Genomic DNA, 25250 nt, shown 5'->3' with positions numbered 1-25250 from the left:
GAACATCCAAAGTAACGTGGGCGAGGGCGGTTTAGAGGTCGGGGAGAAAGCGACGGTTACGAACGAGGAACTCATTGAGATCGCTAAATTCCTAAAGAGCAAGGCACCGGGGCCAGACGGAATCCCGAATATGGCCATTAAAGCGACAATTTTAGAGGCTCCCGAAATATTCAGGGCAGTAATGAGTAGATGGAAAATAGCCACTTCCCGGTAAGATGGAAGCGACGGAACCTGGTCCTATTGCCGAAGCCGAGAAACCCTCCGGGTGTCCCTCGTCATATAGACCGATCTGTCTGCTCGATACTGCCGGCAAGGTGCTGGAGAGGGTTGTCTTTAATAGACTCGTACAGTACACGAAGGGTACAAACGGTCTGTCAAGGAACCAATTCGGCTTCCGAAAAGGCAAATCTACGGTAGATGCCATCTTGTCTGTCACTAAGACAGGCGAGGTGGCAATCCAGCGCAAGAGGACGGGTATCCGCTATTGCGCCGTTGTCACGCTCGACGTGACAAATGCGTTTAATAGCGCTAGTTGGGACTCCATAGCCAACTCACTTCGGAACATCCAAGTGCCGGTGTCGCGAAGGTTATCGTGGAGAACAACCGCAAGTCGGTGCTGCAAGCAAAGATCAGTCCTTAAAACTCCTGGGAGTCATGGTCGACGACAAGCTCAAGTTCGGGAGCCACGTCGACTATGCTTGCAAGAAGGCTTCCACAGCTATTCCGGCATTGTCTCGTATGTCTAATAGCTCTGCGGTATATGGCAACAAACGAAGGCTATTAGCCAATGTGGTCCAGTCCATACCTAGGTATGGCGGGCTGGTATGGTCATCGGCGTTAGGAACCAAAAGCTATCTAGGTAAGCTGGAAAGTAGGGGATTGTCCCCTGTTGTGAAACGGCCCCGGTTGTGAAACACCCGTAATTTTTAACGTTTTTATTATCCTAGTGCAGTCAAGTTACTACTAACGTCTAGTCTCATAGTAATATAACTTTTGAGCAAACAACGGTCAAACTTCAACATTTACAATGCTTTGTAGGAAAAGTGTTTGAAAAAACACCCAAAAATGTTTTTTCGCATGTTTTGCAATTGATTATTTTGGTCACCAAATGGAATGAAAAAGCTCAGGTAAAGGCATATAAGCTAAGTTCTGGCCCTCTATTTCATCACACAGACAAATTTTAGGTGAAATAAATGACTCAAAAATTATAATACCGTGGAAGCACCAAATTTGACGCGGTTAAGAAATTTTCAATTTTAAACATTAATTACAAAATGACGGTTTGGCCAATAAAGTCAAGGTTTTGCACAGTAATAGTTAGACTAGCAAAGAATATGTACAAAATAAACAAACAGTAAATATGCATTGAATTCTTTATATTTTGTCAAGGTTTTGTGAGACGCTCGGGGTTCCTAAATTGACGCATGAATTTTGCAACGTGCCTTATTTGACGCGAAATGTTCCTTATTCGACGCACTTGAAAAATTAGTATAATTTAACAAAAACGACGATGTATTTTGTATTTTAGATAACTGCGCATTATTTTAAATAGTTGCACAAGGTTTTCGTTATTTGTGTGGATATATTTCACCCCAGTTTTTGCGAAAACGTTGGGAGAATTGGGACAGCCCACAGCCGATATGTTTATATTGCAAACACAACCAGGCTATTCAAAAATCTGACATAATTTGTGTTTAACAATGAAAATTCTGGAAATGACTTTCCTAAAACAGTTGTACATTGTTTTGAATGACAGCTGTTTTGAATGACAGATTCAGGGTGTCGCAGGAAAAACTAAATTAGCCACTTACCGGAAACTGCAGTAACTGCGGGATTGGATTGGTCAGACAAACGAAAAAAGTGTCCTAATTTAACCTAAACCAATATTTTTGATTGCCCTACCCGTTTGGGGAACTTGATTTTACTCATAAGCAAAACAAGTCATTTACAGTTTATAGGACCTCCTCTCCAACGCTGTTTGCCCTGGGAAAGTGTTTTCTGCAGCTTTTTCCGACGAACTGTGGCCTCTGTAACACCTAATGAGACGGTAAACTGTTGAACCAATATCTTTCTTGGTGACTTACGAGATATTTAGTGTCGGAAAAGATGACATACTTTTTATATCTTACTCTGTAAATAATAAGGAACACTAAGAGCCTAATTTGACGCAAAACATTTTTGTCCAGAAATAAGCTAAAAAGCTTTTACAGTTCGAATAACGTGTACAATATATTAATAATACTTAAGTTTTAACAGTTTTCGAAGATATTAGAACAAAAAAGCACTTTTACGCGTAAAAAAATATAAAACATAGTTGAGTGTTTCTTTAGCGTTTGTGCTAAGGTAGGAAAAAAATGGCGCATTTGACAAGCACCCTTTCTGTTTATTTTTTATTTACAATTATAAATGACCAATCAAAAGCTTTTTATGGCATGAATGCGTTTCATAAGTGTAAACAAAGTATCAAAGGTACACTTTTGCGAAATATTAATAGTCAAGATAAGTTATTATAGAAAATTTCTGAAAAGTGCGTCAACTTTGGACCCGCGTCAAATATGGTGCATCCACGGTATATTTTTTTTGCAATATGGCCACCGCTCCGGTTATGAAACAGTTGAGTTCCCCGGTTGTGAAACATCTAGAAAATCAATTATTTTATACTTCAATGATCGTACATTACTTCAATTGGGGCATAATTAGTTTTTATGGCACCAGGATTCATTTAGGTTTAGCAAAAACTCAATTCCTTGTAACACATGTAACAGACCAGTACATTTGAAATGTGCCAATATGATTGCCCGCTTTTTTACATGCATTCAGATTTAGATGATTAAACGAAGAAATTGATTAATGATTTTGTATTTTTAGTATTTTACATAAATAAATGATTTTAATTTTTGATTTTTCTTCGATATTTCTATATTTTCCTTTCTTTTCTAAAGATTTCCCGAGGTGTTTCACAACCGGAGATACTTTTCTTTTAGCCACAAAAAACCATGTTTGGAAATTTTGCTATAACTTTTGTGTTTTAAACAAAACCCATATATGTACTTCCTTTGGCAAAAAGATAGGTATACGTTTAAACTTTCCAGTGCTTCAAAAAGATTTAAAATTGGATGATCCGATCAAAAGCTATGTCCAAAAAACAAAACCTGTTTCATAACCGGGGACATTCCCCTACCTATCGTCTCACACCTTTCAGTTTCACATGACTTAGCGGGTATGACACCTATTGGAGACTCGAGTATGGTTTTAGTGGGTCAGCATCTGACCAACCCTACATTACCTGTGTTGTCGTCCCAGGTGTCTGATAGCAGATTTCCCTACTCGTAAAAAAACACTGGAAACAGGAGACTATTTGAATCGTTTGTTTGAGAAATCCCACATGCGCTTTTGACACATTTGTAGGGAAAAAGCAAAAAACTGATTTTCACGAAATATTTTCAACCACAACCAGAATTTGAGACAAGATGTAGGAATCCCCGAGGATTCAAAACTGTGAAAAACTCATTGTCTCATGTCAAATTGTCTCATGTGAAAAACTCATTGTCTCATCTCAAATTGTCTCATGTCAAATGGCGCTTGTAGGGTTTGTCAAACAAACGATGCATTTGCTCCGTATCCCAAAGAGATTATCGGACAGGCATATGGAATAAAACGATTTGCTCCGAGACCTTGAGAGCATGCATTCAGTAGCACACCGGTAGAAAAAGAAAGAAGAATCCAAACTGTAACTTATTCGAGGACAGAGCAAAACACTGCAAAAAAAAAAGTTCTCCGCTTTTCAGAGAAGGAATTGCTTCCTCCAGAGTAGCTTTGATCAGCCGTGTCAGTTTGTCCGGAAACCGTGCTCGCGCATTATCTGCCATAGCTGTTCGCGTTCAACCGTATCGAATGCTGCTCTGAAATCCACGAAAATATGAAGCGTGGGCACATTGTACTCTCGACATTTCTGGAGGATTTGTCGGAGAGTTCTGCCGGGAGTCGGTCCTTTCCGGTGGCTCTATTATTCTTCAGCAGACCGATTTCTCGCCGAATCTCTTCGAGATCGGGAGCCGGAACGCTGTTGTCGTTTGTAGGTACTCCGAGGTTAACTTCTATCGTGTCTCCTGCTGCGACAAAGTGTTAACACTTTGAATACATCAATGAAGTAATTTGCGGTTTCGTCACTAACGAGAATGACATTAGCTGCGGATCGTAGGATGTAGGAGTGAGAGGGGAGCGAAGAGTGGTGGAGAGGATCCGGAAGTTTGATATTTGATGTTTTTGATATTATTCCTACTGCAAAGAGCCTCAGTGAGGGCCTCAGCTGATGTCAAAAAATCTTTATATGTGTGCGTGGTGGAATACTTCATGCATTTTCCACTAGCGAATGATGTATGTGGCAACATGCAACATGCCACTGTTTCTTCACACGACTGTTTTTGTTTCACTCTTATCTCTACTGCAATCTCCAGCAGCTGCCGAGAACAAAGTTGAAAATTTCTCATTTAAAGAGGACACTGAGCAATTCGTGTTGTCATCATCAGAGTATCAGGGAGACCTCAAGCACCAGTTCTGCCTGACGAGACGAACAATGTCGCCCACTAAAACAACAGGTAGAGCCCCAGGCATAGGCGATACGCCCCGCCTAACACCGGTTGTCCTCAACCGCGCATCCGCCATCAATTTTCCAACACAAATAATCACAACTGAACCAACAGGAAGACAAATCTCGGACCATCAGTGGTTATCAACTTATCAAGAACATGAAACAAATTTCATCTTTCATCCTTCTGGCATTTATGCACTGTCCCCAGATAGGTCTACAAAGTAAATTGAGCGCAGAACGACCTGGGCGTTCGCGGTAGGTGACAGAAACTTTAAACCGTAGAGTGGCATCCACATCCCAACTCTCGAATCCAAAGACCTAGTATACAGTATTTATCACGGGAATCCATCGCCAAACCCCAAAAACCGACCGCTAGAAATATTAATATAATTTAAATTTAATGATAATATAGTATTAGAATTGACTTAATTGTCCCATCCACTTAGTACCTCCATCATTGCTCGTAATCATTGTAGAATGCTCTTTCGGCATCCAATCCGGATCTGGTATCTCGGTTACATTCCCTTACTAACCATAAGATCCCGGCTGACCCAATCCTTTCCTCTAAGATTCTTCGCTATTTTCATAATTACTACAGATCGTGGCCATATGTCACATGGTCCCAGAGATGCTATACGCCGTCAATTCCTCAACTCGTCTCGACACTCGCAAATCACTTTTGATCTGGTTAAGCTATCACACACATTGAGCGCTCTTCCCAATATCGATATGGGTAGCGTCCTTGAAGAGAACAGACTGCGCCATACTGTCGCCCGGCACATGCGTCACTCTGTGCTTTCCGTTTGTTCTATGCCAGGAACAGTCCGCAATATTTTTCTTTCGAATACGGTAAACGTGGTTACAGTATCAAGTCGGCGTCAATTTTTCCTTTTTTTCCTTTTTTTCGGGTTATCCAACTGGTCGCTTAATAGCGTATAAAACTCTGCGCTGGGCCCTTTTGTGTTGTCAACAAAGTGTCAGGGAGACCTCAAACATCAATTCTACCTGACGAGACAGGCACTGGCGCCCACTAAAACACAGGTAGAGCCCCAAGCATAGCCGTCACGCCTATACCCGCAGGCGGAGGCGTTTCGGCCCTGCGCGGACTCCACGAACTGACTCTAAGATCTCTCTGCCAAAGGCCGGAATGTCATATTTTAAATATAATGATGATGATGACGATGATGATGATAATGATGATGATGACGATGATGATGATAATGATGATGATGAGAAGAAAAATAATAGATCGAATTTGTAAATGTGCTTTGGACTTTTTGTACCACTCGAGTTGCAATATGTGGTATAGTGAAGAAGTGGAGAATTCGTCAGCCCCGCCTGACACTGGTCTTCAACCGCGCGCCCGCTTTTAGTTTTCCAACACAAACAACCACAAATGAACCAATAGATAAGACAAATTTCGGAGCAACTCGGATCAACTTATCAGGGCAAATTTAATCTTTCATCCCCTTAGCATTCACAATGCATTCCCACGATACAAAGTAAATTGAGCGCAACACAAGCTGGACGTTCGCGGTAGTCGACAGAAGCTTCAAAATATGGAGACTCGCCCGCCGAGACCAAAGTGCTGTAAAGCTCTGGGCTTAAACATCTCTTTAAGACTCGACCCCTTCCCATAGACAGAGCCCGCGGGCAGCCATCAGAGCTCAGGACAGCCACGGGGCCAGTGCAAAAATCCTACTCTATCTAGCAGCACCGCCTAGCCGAAACTTGAACACGCGACACGAATTGACCTAATTTTCCCATCTGCTACCTAAGAAGTGCTATTACCCGTAATCATTACAGAGTGGTCCTTCGGCATCCAATCGGATCTGGTATCCCGCTTACATCCCCTTACTAACCCTAAGCCCCCGACCAACTGAATCAATCCGACATTTTTCGGAGATATTTGTGACAGTTGTTATAAACAGGGATGAATCCCAGAAAACTTCATCTATTGTTAGAGATCCCCATACTGGCCTTATTCTTAAACGGAATAAAAGCACTTTCTGAACAACGCAACAATCACATTTGGTAAATTTTTACCCCGAGTCCCACTTGAAATCACAAAAGTATTTTGATATATACCCACATTCAGAAGTAAACGTGACCGCTGTTCATTTACTGATTAGTTAAAAAGCCCTACACCACGACAAGGTTCAGTTTTATCGTGGGGAGTATCAAGTCGGCGTCAATTTGTTTCAAAATCCATATTCGTCCAATATCGGTTATACACGTTTCCCTCTCGACATTCCTGAAAGATTTGTCGGAGTGTGAAAATTTTATTCGTAGTAGTACGAGTCCCATAAAGCCCGCCCGGCATAGTCTTACAAGTTCCATTGCTACTGGGATAAACGACGTAACAAGCACCCTCATTTTGCATTCCGATGGATCCTAATTTCGTTCGACTTATATCGAAAAGGTGGAATAGAGAATATTACCCACTTTCGTTCGACAAACCGATCCGTCGGAAAGGTTGAAGATCTGGGAGAGCGGCTTGTAGGCGGGGTTAACCAGCGCAATGTCACAGTAAATTAATTAGGTTTCGATATATTTCCCTCAAAAGATTGGTTTATCTTCTCATATAACTTGCGCATGTTATTAGCCTTGACCAATTCTTCGATCTCTTTCCTTCTGGTGCTTTTCTTCATCAGCATAATAGTCACCTAATTCCGCGCTAGTTATTACTTGCCCAAGTTATCCCTCGTATCAAAACTTTGAGAGCTTTCCTAGTTCTTTTTTTCTCTCCCTCACTTGCTGGCATTCTCCGTCAAATTAGTCATTTGAGTCGGAGCTTCTTCATCTAGGCCCGCGACCAATCCATTTTCGAAGATCAAAGCATCCAGCAGGCGCGCGTGGCTTGCAATGTACTCAACTACTGAATGTTTGCCGTCGCTAGTTTCGAGCGAACTTATAATGCTACTTGGTAAAAGTCCGATTCCGAAACACTTGTAACGATACGAGTGCCTATTATCTGCTGAGCTAACTTTTATATAAACCGTGAAAGTTAAAGAAAGTCTGTTTAATAGACATGACAGTAAAATTGTCATTTTATGGTTATCGGATAAAAAAAATCAGTTGTGAAATACTTTGCACATACGAACTTAATTCAATAGTTTAATTTCGTTTGTGGCATTATTTTAAATTATAAGCGGTTTTCATAAGTAACGTAAAGGATGATTATGTCAGTTAGGCGGAGTTAGTATCTTATCGAACGGCAATTCGAAACTTGTGACGCGATGATTAATTTTTAAAATTTTCTTTAGTGATAGATATTAGATTCAAAACGAATGTATATACTTAGAACGGACGGCCCATTCCACGACCCATTGGAGCCTGTGGCATATCTCCTCCAGCGGATTTGGGGCTCTTAATAGTCTCATCCACAGACAGAATCATGCAGGTTGCTTCGCAAGCCGCTGTCAGAGCGTTGATTTTAATCACTGATGGTTCCCAAACAAACGCTTCAAAGTTGTCGGCAATGTGTTCCTTAAGAATATCGACACCGTACCACTGACAGCCTGATTGAAATTGAATAATTGTAACACGATTATTTAGATGAAAAATAAAGAAATATACAAAGCAGCGCTAGAATCTCGTAAAAAGACCGACAGTATTTTACCTTGGGCATGTTTCTGGCGCAGTTTATTGAGAATATTGGTGGCATCGAACCCAGCATTATCGCAAAGCTGACGAGGTATTACTTCTAGAGCTTTTGCAATTGCTCCAATGAGTAGCTGCTCTTTGCCAGCAATGGTACGAGAATAGTCACGCAGCATTTTGGATAGTTCCATCTCGATAGCACCACCACCTTAAAAAACAGACGATAAGACGATGATTAATATATATATATACAATAAAAGTAAACCAAAGTATTAAAATAATTGTAATTTCTTAAACAATTCTTAAACAAAGTACAAATTCAGACACATTTTACTCTCGTGATAAATCTCAGTATGCAAAAATACTCACCAGCAACAACCGAATCGTTTCGTATCGTGCGTCTCACAATCATAATTGCATCATGCAATGAGCGTTCCGTTTCTTCCAAGAACTGCTCAGCACCTCCACGCAAGATCAGCGTGCACGTTTTCGCATTAGGGCAGCCCTGGAAAATGTTAAACCGTTCTCCTCCAACCTGTCGTTCTTCGAAATGAGCACACTTTCCCAGAACGTTATCGCCAATATCCTGTACCGTTGTCATAACAGCGCCTCCGCAAGCCTTGAGAGTACGTTTCAGATCTTCTTCCTGAACACGCCCAGCACAGAACATATCACGATCTGCAAAGTATTGTGTCGCTACATCACCGATCGGAAGTTTAGAGAGGACAACTTGGGCTCCCGATTTATGAATTTTCTCCAGTTTATCATACAGAATCTGCCATTCTGCATCGACAACTTTTTGGTATTCTTTCACATTATCAACGCGAACTTCAGCATTGTCACGTTCGGCTTTCAGTTCCAACTCAATGTTCAAAAGAGCAATCTTTACATTGTCGTAAGATTTAGGTTGCATCTCGAAACCGGCATAAGAAAATGTTTTCTTGAAAGCTACCCCATCAACAAGTAAAGAATCCTCCAAAGCACCACCGTTGACTTTTTTTATACCGATCATATTAAGTGGAAGTAAAGAGTCCAAAGTGGTAACAGCGTCGACAACCATTTTAGAGAAGAAATCTTTTTGCTGGTGAATCAATTTCGAATTCATTGCGGTAGCTGCACATTTTTCTAGCAGAGCGCGATGCTTTTCGTCGTCGCTCTTTTCGATTTTGAATGCCAGTTCGTTAATTCTAGCAACACACAAACTAAGAGCCTTTCGTACAGCTTTGATAACAATTCTAGGATGTACTCCTTCTTCAACGTAGGGTTTCAATTGCTTGAGGAATTCACCAGCCAATAGAACTACGCTGGTAGTTCCATCTCCAACTTCGGCATCCTGCGATTTCGCTATATCTACCAATGTTCTCGCGGCCGGGTGCACAATATCCAATAGTTTCATTATAGTAGCACCATCGTTGGAGATTGTAGCTTTGCCATTGTTATCCACAATCAACTTGTCCATGCCCCTTGGGCCAAGCGTGGTACGCACCTAAGTAAACAAGTAGATTGCGTAAAATTTATAATGGACAACTCTTTACAATTACTTACCGCATCTACAATTGACTGACAAGCGTTAATATTGGAAATAAGTTGAGGTTTTCCTTGAGAAGTATCAGTACCCTCCTTCAATAATACTATTTGCGGTTGCTGTAAAAAACAAAAAATAATATAAAACAAAAATATAGGTATATATGTATATTTTGAAGATAGTATGTAAGCGTATGGGATGATTCATATTGTATTCGAAGCATCCCAGTAGTACGAATGAATAAAATGAAAAACACTTGGTTTTCCAACATGAATTAAAAGCCAAACCCATAAAAACATAAATATTCCATATCTAACATTTTTCTAGAATATACGAAAACCACATCTAACGCATTTCATTTGTCAAGCCCCAACCATTTTTTTTACACAAGCTAGCAAGAACAGCATGTTTTCTCGTCGCAAAAAAGTAGGCCTAATTTTCAGTATATTTTGGAATATAATTATCGCCGCACTACAGTACTTAAAAAACAACGAGTGTATCATACCATTCTTAGTTTTTTTTTACAATAAAGCACTGCTTTTTCACGAAATGATCACGTTTTTACGCAATTTCGAAACGAAAATCAGCAACACATGCGGAGAAAAAAGACCGACTGTGAACGTGAATTTGATGAATGTGGTAAAATGCAGTGAGGCCAGAGTTTTTTTAACAGATTAAGAAACTTAAAACGCTTAAAACCCGATGTAATCTCCAGCATCTCCTGCGAGATAATTATTGTAAAATACGTGTTTTCTTGAAGAGCTTCACTAAAATCTGTCCAAATTTAAAAGAAACTCCGAATCTGAAGAAACTTGAGCAAAATACATCAGAGAAAATTTTCAAAGTTCTGAAATTACCACTCACGTCCATTCTATTAATTTAAAAGTTTGCGGTTAATCTGAAAATCTGGTACCCATGTGAGAAAGTGACAGCATGATGTGACAAACAATTTGAAGCAGGGTTGCTAGAAAGTATTTTTAATGTCACATTCTCGATAAATTCTATAAGGAGCCGTTCAAATATTACGTAACGCCAAAAACGCCATTTTTACGAGCCCCCACCACCTAGTTACAATCCTTCCTTACACCCCCCCCCCACGTTTTCTTTCCGGTCGTTCATGGTAAAACTAAAGGAATGTATACGGAAAGAAACCATGCGATGTATTAGGGAAATGTTAAAAATGCTGTTTAAATATTACGAACACGTCCGCCATTATGGCTCGTAAAAAGCTGGATAGGAGCGGGACCGAAAAATTTAGATCCAGATATATTCATGAAAGTGTTCTACTTAATTGTTTAATGTAATTTTAATGGTTTTAAACAAAATTATAACAATATTTCATCCGATGCATGCTTAATCAATATCCTTATTGTTTAGTATTTATTATGTAATAAAATTTTAATAGTTTTAAATAAAATGCAGGCAAATAAAAATTATAGTAAGTATATATGTTATTTTCTAACCCAACCAAAACATTCGATTGATTCCAAAGCGCGTATTTTTTAAAAAAAATTAAAATTCGCTTCTGATGATTTTAGTTTTCTATGTGTTTTGACAGCTTGAAATAAAAATATCATCATTTTTACCGCGGCGCCAACTACTTGTCGATTGAAGCTTTTATTCATCTAAAGAGGCTAATAAACAAATAAATTCTTTGATTTCTTAAAAAGTCCACTAGAATTGCTATTTCACGTACAGGTGCGCACCACTACTTCTTCACATCGAGTTATACGGTTATACCACAGACTAACAGACGTAACACTTCGAACAAATTTTCTAACAAAACATCGTTTCAATGACACCCCAAGGAACAATTATTGCTTATTAAACGTTTAACCGACAGCTTTTATTCAGCACATGCTGTATAGCTGCTTTTCAAGTATGTCTAAACACCTCTGTTCAATGCTTATACAGTTGGTTTTGGAGAATTTAAACAGCACAGTGCTGAATATGAGCGTGAAAGATGCGTTTATATGACTGTTATGTAACGTATAGTAAAACGTTTATTCAGTACGTGTAGATATGTTTATTAAACTTCTGCTGATGACACTGAAGCTACGTTTATTCCACAGCAGTTCAACATTTAGACAAGCAAAAAGAAAAAAAATATGCAGGAAGTATTTTTATTTTATTTTGTGGGTTTCGTTATTTTCATGGTCATTTTTGTATTCATATATTCTAATTTAATAAGAGACTTTAGTAGGAAATCACTGGTTGACTCAAAATTCATTAGGCCTGCCATATACTTTTTCATTCACCCGGATTCGAACTTACATCCTGTCGGTCGGAAGTCGTCAACGAACACATCTGAGATAATCTGACATATGATAGGCGCCGAGTTTTTAGCCGATGTAGATTTACCAGCTTAAGTTTGTCAAGCGTGGAACAAAAATTGGTTAAAATGCATTTAAGCGCTGAAGAGTAGTTTCTTAAATCATGTTTGGCATCTGCTGTACAAGCTTACTTTAGAAGTATTTATTCCGCACATGTTAAACATTTAATAAACTATTTCTACTAAAATAAAGCGTTTCGCTTGTACCACCAGCATTACCAGCAACATAACACAGTCACAACGCAGAGGACTTTTTTCTCTTGAATATTGACGACGGTGAGAAATCCAGAATGTTCGGCTAGCGATTGTTCATTTAGTGATGTGATTAGTTAGCAGCAGCAGTTATTAGTTAACAGCAGAAGTGATTCGCAGTGGTGGTATCGCCACTATGCCACCCGAGCATAACAATTCTGACGGTTTCAGCCCGATGAAATTCATCTCGCTGAGCAAATCCATTGTGAGTAACTCGCAAAGCGGCAAGCAGAGCTGGTTGTCTTTGGATAAGTTTGTTAAATTTATCGGTACGACGAGGGATAACGACACGCCGAGGGAAAAGATACACACCGTACAGACAACAACAAATAAAAGGATTGCCACGACCAGCAAAGATTTGCGGCGGCTAAAAGTGGTTATGCAAATGTTTTCTATTCTTAATATATCAAAAAAAAAAAAAAAAAATAGAATAAAAATAAAGTGTACCTAATATAAATTTAAAGTATAAATTATAAAGTGTATAAAGTATAAAGTGTCATTCAAGTGTTATTGGCTGCCATCAAGCACCTTTTATTCCACACCTGCTCTTGGTGGTGCTACTGATACGTTTGTACGACGATTATTCGACACATATTCTACAATTCCTCTTAGCAATGCAGCTGATGCGTTTGGGCAACTTTCATTCCACTCTTATTCCACACTCACTCTCAGCAATGCTGCTGATACGTTTGCGCAACACTCTTTCCACACTTATTCCACTTTTATTCCCCACCTTCTCGCAGAAATGCTGCGCAACATTTATTCCACTGTTATTCCACACTTGCTCTCGGCAATGCTGCAAATTCGTTTGTACAACATTTATTCCACTATTATTCCACTTTTATTCTGCACTTGCTCTCAGCAATGCTGCTGATACGTTTGCGCAACGCTCATTCCACGCGTATTCCACTATTATTCCACACTTGATCTCCGTAATGCTGCTGATACGTTTGCGCAATGCTCATTCCACTCTTATTCCACTTTTACTCCACAATTGCTCTTGACTGACACGTTTGCACAACGTCTGTTCGACATGCATTTTCATGGTAGCCTTTAAGCGACCAGTATACCACACCTGCTCTTAGCCGTACTGCTGATACGTTTGCATAACCTTTATTCGACTCTTATTCCGCACTTATGTAACAACGTATAGATGTTGATTAGAAGCTAGAAAAAATTAGGATATGACGTTTAAACAACAGACAATTCAGCATATTCGCTTATTCAGCACCGAATGCTTCCACACAACTCTTATTCCACACCTGCTTGTTTAGGTGCTGCCGTTTTGTTCCTTGGGACGCCTAAAACTTGGAAAAAAACACTAGCATCACCTAGTGCAGTCTTCGCGCTACGCAAAGCATAAATAAATTTAGCAATGCTATAAATTTACTTGTATCCAGCTTTTTACGAGCCATAATGGCGGACGGCGTTCGTCATATTTGAGCAGCATTTTTGACATTTCCCTAGTACATCGCACGTTTTCTTTCCGTACATTCCTTTAGTTTTACCGTGAACGCGCGGAAAGCAAACGTGCGATGTATTAGGGAAATGTCAAAAATGCTGTTCAAATATTACGAACACGTCCGCCATAAGTATGATGGCTTTTAATACGGCTTGCCATAGTCGTAAGAGAAAACAGTATTCAAGCATCGTTCGGAGGGAGAGAAAACGGTTGAACAGAACACAAAAGCAACTTGATCGTTGTGAGAAGCAGATTGCTCTGCCTCTGTATGGCCAAGATGAGCAAAATGAAGCCTGAGGAGGGGGACTCGCATGCAAATGAAATACGAATTTCCTCACAACTCTTCTCGAGTCAAGCAAAAGGAACCAAATTTGGCATGTGGGAGTTTCCGAAGGTAAGAATTTTTTCTATGGGGTACTGAGACCCCTTCTCCTTCTAAGAGGAGGGGGGCTACTATACACATAGAATGCAAATTTCCTCATAACTCGAGAACTAATTAGGCAAATGGAACCAAATTTGGCATGTGGGAGTTTTTTAAGGCAGGAATTTTTTCTATGGTAAATTAGGACCTTTGTCTTCTTTAAGAAGGGGGGACCCAATAGAAATGAAATAAAAATTTCCTCATAACTGGAGAACTAATCAAGCAAGTTTAACAAAATTTGACATGTAGGGGTTTTTGGAGGCAATAATTTATTTTATGATGGTTTGAGACCCCTCACCCCTGTGGTAGGAGGACTCTCATGCAAATAAAACAGAAATTTTTGCGTATGTGCCATATTTCCTGCTATCCCGAGCAGAAGCGAAGAGCAAAATAATATAAAAGCAAAATCAAACTGTGTTATAATGGTATATTTTGTTATTGAATAGATATGGAGATGCCTTGATAACACCTTTTGTTATTGAGCAGATATTTAAAACAGGTGGTTGTAAGATGAGTTTAATAACTGATTTTGTTATCATATCTTGTTTTGGCCTTAAAATGACATTCGATATATTTCATACAATTTTTTTGATTAAAGAGATTTTAGATTATAAAAATTTTATAATGATTTTTTAATATCTCATATACTACTGCATTTGTTATTCAATACCTTAATAATACTAAAATATGTTATTCTAAACTCTGAATAGCTATGTTACTCAAATAACATCAGTAGTTATTCTTTTGGCCTTAAAGAAGTAAAATTTTGATATTGTTTTTTGTTATTTTACCAACCATATCAGCCAAAACAAAACCAAATTTTGATATGAGTTATTCGATTTCCAATAACACATTTTGATATTATTTTGCTTTATTTTGCTCTTCGCTCCTGCTCGGGCAATGTCCCTTTTAAAGGCTACACTTTAAAAGTCCTGAAGTTGGTTGGGTATCACCCCTCAGACTTGCTTGTGTAGCCAATCTTTTTATAGTCCCCCCTCCCATTCTGTCGCTCGGTTCTTTTTCATGCCAACAACTCCTTGCTATATCCTTACTATATATGTCGCAAACGGATGAATCGTAGTGTGACTGTTGGTATAGTGAACTGGTGGAATTTTATTGTGAAAATAGGTTTGACTTTTCGTTCATTCAACTTTCGTATTCTGCTAAGACGCTCAAAAAAACTTTAGCTGTATTAAATTTTATTATATATGTTTATCGGCAAAGATCACCTCGTGGTTATGAGTGATTATGTAAAAAATTCTGAAGAATACGATGGTGTTGAAATTTTTGAGATCAAATTGTACATATTGAGAAAAAAATGCCAATTTAATTTAAAAATCGAAAATAAAAATACTTGGCAACACTACTGGTAAAAACTAATATTTTTTTTCGGATTCCTCAGATAATTTCCCTTGAAAATGTTGAAGAGTTTCTTTCTAAACCGATTATTTTCGGAGATATAAGCCAAAGAAAATAAGCGGATTTGACGAAAATGAGGCTTTTTCTTATAAAAAGGGGGCTCCCATAAATCGAGGGGATGTCCAATCGGCACCAAACTTGGAATTGTTGTTTTTTGGTCCAAAACGAACAATCTGGGAGGATTTGGTACAAATCCGAGGAGGTCGATTACAAGTGACTCGGACACTTGGCGTGGAATGACCCATATAGAGCTTGCTAAGCCCAGTGCAAAAGGCTACAAAAACTTATCGTTTATCACTCAAACGTATTTTTTTTTTGCCGGGGTTTAACTGGGGGAAACAAAAACAAACGTGTAAAATCAATGTAAAATCTAACAACAGCAACAACAAATCGCGCGTCAATGTGTGCGTACGATAAACGTCAGCAAGCTCAATGTAATCATATCGTATAATATATCATACATCTCTTGCAGCTCTTTCAAATTATTAATTAAAAATTCCATAAGTTTTGTGATGGCATCGACATGAGATAATTCCTTCCCTAATTTCTACCTATGTTTACATTATGGATTATTAAAGACTGATGCAAAACTTTTGACATTATTTATGTTACATTTTTTTTATTTAACCAATTTTTATTAAATAGTAGTAAAAAGACATGAAACATGCATTCAGTAAAAAGACATGAAATATGCATTCAATAAAATTACTTTTTCCCTTGCCATAAAAAATGAACTGATAAGGTACTGCACGTCGATACAAACTGACAATGCAAGACTAGAAGTAACATTTATTTAATCTTATACGTATTTTTCGTTACTAATTCATAGACTCAAGGGTCTTGTGGATGCACACGATCGTCGTTGTCGTCGGACCAGTTTTCTCTAGGTCGGATCATCATTGTAGATGATTTGAGAGAATAGTCTCCCAGCCATGTTTCCCACAGTATTCCAGTATACTTGTGGGACTTGGGATTGTCTGTGTAGTATTTACCGTTCAAATTGGACTCTGCACAACTGAAATATATGTAAATATCATGGATTGTGGCGAACAAAACGTTTGATGAGTTCATACTTGTTGAACCACCAGCCACTACCGAAGCTAAATGCACATGAGAACGATCCGTTAGATTTGTCGTTAGCTCGATCAAAGGTACTAAAATCTTGATCATTGTGATATGCCATTGCATTTGATGCATTTCCGTGGAAATCAGAGATCATGAGGTTGTAATTGAACTTCTCGGAATCAATGCGAAACGTTTTATATTCTGCATAAGCGTAATTTTCATCAAAATCTTCCAATTCGATTCTCAATTCTACGTTGTCATCATACGTAAGCCTGTAAATACACAGAAAGATAATAGAAGCATATAATTGGTCCCCATGCGAGCATAAGGTTACATGTGGATGAAATTGTTTCCAAACCAAAATTCCTTATTTAAATCACCAAAACCATTTTTGTAAGCATTCCACGACTGGTTGAAATTTTCTTGTAAATCATTCAACTGTCGACGTTGGATTACTGTCCAAGCTGGCCCGTCCGTAGCAAATTTACAGTAACGCCTGTTGAAATCCCGGTTTGCCTCATTTAACTCAACCTTACCAAAGGTGTAGACGCTATCCATTCTAGTCGTCAGCTGTTCGCAACCTTGCTTGTGCGGCTGATGGTAGTCTATACTCCAAAAGTAAAAGTACGATACGAAAAAAAATCTAGGATAACTATATATTCAATGTTTCATCAAAGCCTACCAAAGACTTCAAAATCAATTTCAGATTTCGAATTTGTTGTAGTAGAAGATAGTTCGAAATTTTCACCACTACCGAGTTCAACCATAGCTGTAACTTCGCTTTCAGTTGTTGTAGGAAGTATGTTTCGTACACATTGTTGATGGTTTCGTTGCTCAATCTTCTGATCGACAGAAATCACCAAATGTTCGATGCGCTTTAACAATATGTCCGCACTGTTGGTAAAAGTAGTTATTTCATGATCAGTACGCTTACAGCAACTTAATATCTGTTCAAATTGGTTAGCTTCCAGATCGTAAATTCTAATGGTACGTTCATCTACCGATCGCAGTACATTTGATAAATTATCGAGTGAACGCCCATGCTTTCGACTTGTCGCAAGATCCTTTAGTTTTTTGGTTGCAAGTTTATCGAGAAAATCGTCTAGCTCATCCTCGAATTCTTGAACATCTTTCTTGGGCTTGTTATTGCAGTTACCATTTTTCTTCTGGCAGTTCGTCGAGCTCGTTTCAAGACGGTTTAATTGCTTCTGCAGGTTGCTTAATTTGGCCAAAATTGCCTCTTGATCAACCGGTTCTCGGTCATTTCGACGTCTGCGATAGTTGCTCGATAAAGCGTAAACGGTTTTTGTAATATCATGAAGTTTTTCATTGATCGTGTTTACTTTATCGAAAACATGTTGTAGTTTAAAATCCTGGTTCGAAAGTTTTGAGTCCAACGAATGTGGAATGCTTTGCTGTGCACTGAAATAAAAATAATAAACACGAATAAATAGTAATACACTAAGTCTTTTTTTACACGGTTTGTTTTTTTCGCTTACTCAAAAACGGTGCAATATACAAACTACATGATAAATGCCGGGCCTCGGCCTAATTTATTAAGTAAGAAATGAATGTTCCCAAATTGCTCAGTTCCTAATAATCGAAATAACAAACCGTGTAAACTTGAGTGTAAATGCAAACTTGAGTGTAAGTGCAAATTCCATTCTAGATCATACTTACTTTATCAGTAAATCTAGTTTATGATCTACGGACTTAATATGATCGCTCCATGCCCCAATGTGATGCTGAAAAACATCCCATATTTGCGATTTTTCCTGTAGTGTCTTCACATTGCTGTCGATACTTGTCATTGTTGTGAGAATATTTAACATTCGTTGTTCAAGGTTAATCAAATAGTGAGAGTTGAACTTCTCCAGCTGTGTTCTAACGTCGAAGAGCTGTTTCTGCACATCGTTCGCTTCTTTCTGAACATGATCGTCTTTTAGGCTGACAGACAATACTCCCCGTGCAAAAATGAGTAGGTACGTCAGAAATATGAAATTGATTGTATTGCGAATTTGCTGTAAAGATAAATTGAATTGTTTAAAACTTTATTAAAGGGCGAACACAAGATTATTGCAACACTTACAACTGCGGTCCTAACTTTTTTCTACTGGGTAGAAATTAAACAAATTTGAAAAAAAATATGCTAACGAAGAGCAAACAATGAGAAAAAGGCACCGGATGCGATGATACAAACTCTATGGACAGTATTGAAAGAATGTGTTATATTTTTCAAACGACCTCTAAGAATTGAATTAACTTACGTTGATTATCTTCTTTAACCCCTACAAATTCGGGTTTTATCCTATACAAGAGATTTGATAGTAAATTTACTGTGGTGTAATAATTTTGCGTTCGCCCTTAAGAAGCTTTCCAGGGTCCATTATTTGCTACAGTTTTTTTTAAGAAAAATCTTTTTATAATAAACATGAACAATAGGTATATCCCAAGGAACAAAACGGCAGCACCTAAACAAGCAGGTGTGGAATAAGAGTTGTGTGGTAGCATTCGGTGCTGAATAAGCGAATTTGCTGAATTGGCTGTTGTTTAAACGTCATATCCTATATTTTTTCTAGCTTTTAATCAACATCTATACGTTGTTATATAAATGCGGAATAAGAGTCGAATAAACGTTATGCAAACATATCGGCAGTACGGCTAAGAACAGGTGTGGAATAATGGTCGCTTAAAAGCTACCATGAAAATGCATGTCGAATAGCCGTTGTGCAAACGTGTCAGTCAAGAGCAATTGTGGAATAAAAGTGGAATAAGAGTGGAATGAGCATTGCACAAACGTATCAGCAGCATTGCTGAGAGCAACTGCAGAATAAAAGTGGAATAACAGCGGAATAAATGTTGTATAAACGAATTTGCAGCATTGCTGAGAGCAAGTGTGGAATAACAGTGGAATAAATGTTGCGCAGCATTACTGCGAGAAGGTGTGGAATTAAAGTGTAATAAGTGTGGAATGAGCGCTGCGCAAACGTATCAGCAGCATTGCTGAGAGCGAGTGTGGAATAAAAGTGGAATGAAAGTTGCCCAAATGCATCAGCTGCTTTGCTAAGAGGAATTGTGGAATATGTGTCGAATAATCGTCGTAAAAACGTATCAGTAGGTCCACCAAGAGCAGGTGTGGAATAAAAGGTGCTTGATGGCAGCCAATAACACCAATAACTTGAATGTCACTTTATACTTTACACTTTATAATTTATGCTTTAAATTTATATTAGGTACACTTTATTTTTTTTTATTTTTTTGAAAACATTTGCATAGAAAACATTTGCATAATCACTTTTAGCCGCCGCAAATCTTTGCTGGTCGTGGAAATCCTTTTATGAGTTGTTGCCTGTACGGTGTGTATCTTTTCCCTCGGCGTGTCGTTATCCCTCATGGTACCGATAAATTTAACAAACTTATACCCAAAGACAGCTGGCTGCTTGACGCTTTGCGAGATACTCACAATGGATTTGCTCAGCGAGATGAATTCCGTCGGACTAAAGCCGCCAGAATTGTTATGATCGGGTGGCATAGTGGCGATACCACCACTGCTGGTAGCGCTGTAATCGTCTGACCAGCTCCCGCTGCCGGTCCGCAAAAACACCACTGCTTCTCGTGCCATCCGTTGCTCTTTTTTGTTTTCTGGAAGCTCAGGACTATCTGCGTAAACTAATGACGTGACAAAACTACTCCTCCTCTGCGGTACTAGCACAAATCATTCCTGCTGTTAACTAATCACTGCTGCTGCTAATCACCACACTGCTAGCTAAATGAAAAATCGCTAGCCGAACATTCTGGATTTCTAGTTTCCAGTGAATTTTATTCAGTACACCGCTCACCGTCGTCAATATTCAAAAGAAAAAAGTCTTCTGCGTTGTGACTGTGTTATTTTGCTGGTGGTACAAGCAAAATGCTTTATTTTAGTAGATACAAATAGTTTATTAAATGTTTAACATGTGCGGAATAAATACTTCTAAAGTAAGATGCCAAACATGATTTAAGAAACTACTCTTCAGCGCTTAAATGTACTTTAGCCCATTTTTGTTCCACGCTTGACAAACTTAAGCTGGTAAATCTACATCGGCTGAAAACTCGGTGCCTGTCATATGTCAGATTATCTCAGATGTGTTCATTGACGGCTTCCGACCGACAGGATGTAAGTTCGAACCCGGGTGAATAAAAAAGTATATGGCAGGCTAGATGAATTTTGAGTCAACCAATGATTTCCTACTAAGTCTCTTATTAAATTATAATTATATGCATACAAAAATGGCTATAATAAAATAAAAATACTTCCTGCATATTTTTTTTTCTTTTTGCTTATCTAAATGTTGAACTGCTGTGGAATAAACGTAGCTTCAGTGTCATCAGCAGAAGTTTAATAAACATATCTATACGTACTGAATAAACATCTTACTATACGTTGCATAACAGTCATACAAACGTATCTTCCACGCCCATATTCAGCACTGTGCTGCTTAAATTCTCCAAAACCAACTGTATAAGCATTGAACAGAGGTGTTTAGACATACTTGAAAAGCAGCTATACAGCATGTGCTGAATAAAAACTGTCGGTTAAACGTTTAATAAGCAAAAATTGTTCCTTGGGATTGTTTAAGGAGCATATAGTTTTCTTCTTTTACACTTGTATATTGATTCTACATAAGCCAAAGTCCTGGAAAAAGTTTTCTTATTCAAAGTTTTATGGCGAAAACCTGCCTAACGTATTCCTTTGTAACCGTATTCATAACACAACTCTTCTAGTTCATTGCCAATTTTTATAACAGTTTTTTTTTTTTAAATTGAAGTAGTTAATGGTATAATTCACCGAACCGGATTTGGGATATTAGTAGACACAACGGATTAAGTTTAGAATTGTAATTAGTTGCGAAAGATTTTCATAAAAACTGAATAGAACTTTTTTACATTATTTACAAGTAGGTACTTTAGTTTATATGGTTACATTTCTTAGAAAATAGCAAATAACAATAACACCAAACATGTTTGGTAAACTCATCTGTATTGTTATCCAAGACGTTAACGTTTCATCGCTATCTAGTTCTCGTTCATTTGCATCTTCCAAGCCAAAATACCCAACATCATTTGCACATAACTCTTCTTGAATAACAAGAATCAGTTCATTACACTTCTCATGAGCTGAAATCTTTTAATCATAATTGAAATACCTATCTCACAAAGTAACAGTAATAGCAAATGCGTTATATTTCGCGAATTCCTGTGTAGTCGTTTGACTGCGTGACACCCTATGCGACCGCGTGGATAAGCCTATATAAACACCGATATCAAACAAAAAATCATTTTAATCGTGAATTTATTACGTACTGACCGATAAAATTCTGTTTAAATTCATTATTCAAATTTAAATATATAATTTCATTTACAAAGGCGTTTGTTACCAGCTCTCCTAACTAAAAAACAAAGTCAAAATAGGAAATCAGCAAAGCGTCCCTAATATAAGACAAGAAAAGAATTCTATAAATAGATTATTTTTGATTCCAGTTTATCCGAAGTCGAATGTCATTGCCACTCTTCAAGTCTATTTATGTTTAGTAGATGCTATTTCATACAATGCTTGGAAATAATGTGCTTAGACCCGTTTTCCACCAAAAACCATTTTGCACACCCCGGTTATAAACAAATACGCAGCAGTACCATTGCCGGTAATAAAATCAGCGCTTTCGATTTGTAAAATGCAAATTTTGAAAAAAAAGTCATTAAATGATTTCCGTAACATCGGCTTGAATATAATCGCAAAGACTTGTACATTATATCCCTAGCTATTGTAAACCATGGGTTTGCTGCTTTATTTGATACTATAACTTACCTCCATTCAAACACTGAAATTATAACAGCTCCAACTACAAAAAATAGTGAAACAATAATCTTATAGCGGCGACTGGAGCTAAACCATTGATGCTGTTATGCGCGAGATGAGTTGTAGACGACTGAAAAGAAAAATCTGAATGAACATGTGCGGCACCAGCAACAATAATTGCGCCGCCGGGATCACTACTCTATGCATTTGTATGAACCAAGAATGAACATCTTGTTTAAAAAGATTTTGCTCTACTGTTACAGATATATTTATTATTTTCTGTGAAGCAAAAAGGTATAGATTAGTGCAAAGTGCGAAATAATTGTTATCTACCTTGAAGAAAGCACTTAATTTAAGATTCTACATCAATTATCTAGCTTATTTGATACATACGCATGGCGATCAACCTATGTGAAAATGTCGACATTAGGTTTGGTAAAAAAGTAAATTTTGTTTATGATGCTTTGTAGACTTAAAAATGCGTGATGGGTATCAGAAAATTGTTTGATGCTGTGTGATACCATTTATACCATTTTAAATAAACTTTTTTTCTTAAATGAATTTCAATCCTCAAGAAGTATTATTCCGATTTTTTTATGTTTAATACATTTTAGATCATTAGCTAAAGTAAACAGTAATTTGTTAAAAAAGAATTTCTTCCTTCCTTAGCAGAAGCCTCCACTTCAATTGGTTCTAGGAAATGAAAAACCGACAGCCTAGCAAGAGAAGGTTCTACATCAAACTTCATTGGTGCGGAACCATTTTGTGGGGTCCCGAAGTGTGCTCTGAGGACCGAAAGAAGAACTAGAGAAATGGATCCAATTGGAACGCCATCCAGATAAGCAAAACGATTTAAAAGACCAAGTGCAACAAAATCCCGTTTCGTATAAAATCTTCAAAACAATTAATGGTCAAAACAATTAATTTAAAGAAGGTCTTAAAATATTATCTTCGGTTTTTTACAAAATTCAATTTTCAACATTATATAGGGGTCATCTGCTCTCAAGTGATCATATCGTTGTAATCAATCACCTCCGATTTCAACCAAATTTGGTTGAACCAGTGACATGCAGTGAAAAATGAGTTTTTACGAAAATCTGAGAAAAATGTAGAAGCGTCACTGCAAGGGGGATTGATCAATCCGTACAAAACTTAGGGGAAATTGGAATGTGGGGTCGGAATGAGTAATTATACCAAATTTTGATGAAATCGGAGGTGATCGATTACAACGGATATGAGTTTTTAAAAAACTCCGTTGCATGGAAATCAACATGCATACCAACACGGTAAATCTACAGAAACCGCATTGCAGCGCGTAGTGAAGATATCAAAAGACGGTATTTTGTGCTTTCCTTGTTATTGAAGGCGCTTTCGATAACACACCCTTCGATTTAATTAGTACGGCTGTAGTGTAATCATGTGTGGCTCTCTTTCAAAATGAATTCGATCACACTATAATGAGCTAGATTCAAGAAATGTTTTCGAGCAGAAAAATCATAGCGTTATTGGGAGAAACGTCGCTCACGATTTTGGCGATGAAAGGAAGTCCTTAAGAAGCTTCTTGCTTTGGTCACTGGTGGGTGGTGGCCGATGCATTCCTTCACAAGCTATCGCAGCTTGGTTATGTAACTATTGCTTATGCCGCCAGAGAAAAGTTTGACGCAGTGCAGCTAGGACTAGGAGCTATAGCACGTATTGATGTTTAGAAGGGTGGCTTAATATATTCTACACAAAAACAGTCGTTATACCATTCACTAGGCGAAAAAAAAAACATATTGTTACTCCTCCTATACTGATGTCTAACTGCCAGGCTGACCCGGTGACCATTGTTACATAACATTACCAGATTGTTACGTAACTGTGTTATGATGTGAGGTTGTAGTTATGTAACCTGAGTAACCATAACATTACCAGATTGTTACGTAACTGTGTTATGATGTGAGGTTGTAGTTATGTAACCTGAGAGTAACAGAATGGTTGAAATTTGCAGCTCATTTGCTTGCAAGCTCATTTGCTAGCAGCAGCATAGTCAACTCGCCTAATATTTTCTAGACTTTACATACATTCAGGCCTCCGTCACCGCCCCCTTCCTTTCCACCTTTTCCCCTCCTTTCCTAAATAATTTGCATTACCTTCCCCTACCGTCCCTCCATCAATTGAAATTGTTAATTTCAATACTGGACAAACTCGGGGACAATTTGGTGCTCTTTTGAGATGAACTCAAGTCCATTGCCCATTGTAGCATGCATGCTGAAACTGCGGCAGGCTTCCTTTCCGTCACAAAACACTGGTTTTCATACGGATGCCAATGAAACAGATCCCTTGCCAAGTCATGACCTTTTATCACAAGGCCATCCCCAAAACCAATCTCGAATCTGCTACAAATCCTACCGCGAGTCAAAGCACCCCTGGATTTGGTTAAAATCGGCCTTCTCTGAAGCTTATTCATCATCGAGTCAGACACATGAATCGCGTTTCTTCACCATCCGGCCGCACAGCCCACGAGACCGCATTATAGCCTTCGTTTATTTTTTGAGGCTTCAGTTGGGCTCCCCATTTGCTCGTTGTTACTCACACCATAGCTCTTTTAGGACAATCCGTCAGTCCCACCAGCTCCAGAGCCGACGCCGACGGATTCTGCTGGTGACCGCACACAATTACTTTCATTTCTCCTCCTGCACGATGGATATCTCCAAACCACGTTATCTTTATACTGCGGAAAAAATATTCCCTGCAGAACCGTT

At 38.3% G+C, this 25250-nt stretch overlaps 2 protein-coding genes across 2 annotated transcripts; both read right to left on the bottom strand.

The window, feature by feature from the left end:
• Positions 1 to 7685: 7685 nt before the first annotated feature.
• Positions 7686 to 10325, bottom strand: LOC128741983 (T-complex protein 1 subunit eta). Its single transcript, XM_053838137.1, has 5 exons — positions 10225 to 10325; positions 9740 to 9838; positions 8564 to 9680; positions 8214 to 8402; positions 7686 to 8112 (listed from the first exon to the last, which is right to left on the bottom strand). The coding sequence occupies exons 1-5, from the start codon at positions 10225 to 10227 to the stop codon at positions 7892 to 7894; spliced, it is 1629 nt and encodes a 542-aa protein (XP_053694112.1). The 5' UTR covers positions 10228 to 10325; the 3' UTR covers positions 7686 to 7891.
• A 6111-nt stretch (positions 10326 to 16436) lies between these two features.
• Positions 16437 to 25173, bottom strand: LOC128739849 (angiopoietin-2-like). The gene is made up of 6 exons (XM_053835350.1): positions 25084 to 25173; positions 18351 to 18691; positions 17353 to 18092; positions 17005 to 17275; positions 16679 to 16942; positions 16437 to 16620 (listed from the first exon to the last, which is right to left on the bottom strand). The coding sequence occupies exons 1-6, from the start codon at positions 25171 to 25173 to the stop codon at positions 16437 to 16439; spliced, it is 1890 nt and encodes a 629-aa protein (XP_053691325.1).
• Between the last annotated feature and the right edge of the window lie 77 nt (positions 25174 to 25250).

Source organism: Sabethes cyaneus, chromosome 3 (assembly GCF_943734655.1).
Source record: "Sabethes cyaneus chromosome 3, idSabCyanKW18_F2, whole genome shotgun sequence".
NCBI lineage: Eukaryota > Metazoa > Arthropoda > Insecta > Diptera > Culicidae > Sabethes > Sabethes cyaneus.
Note: the sequence above shows the minus strand (reverse complement) of the source record. Positions and strands in the feature narration are given on the sequence as shown.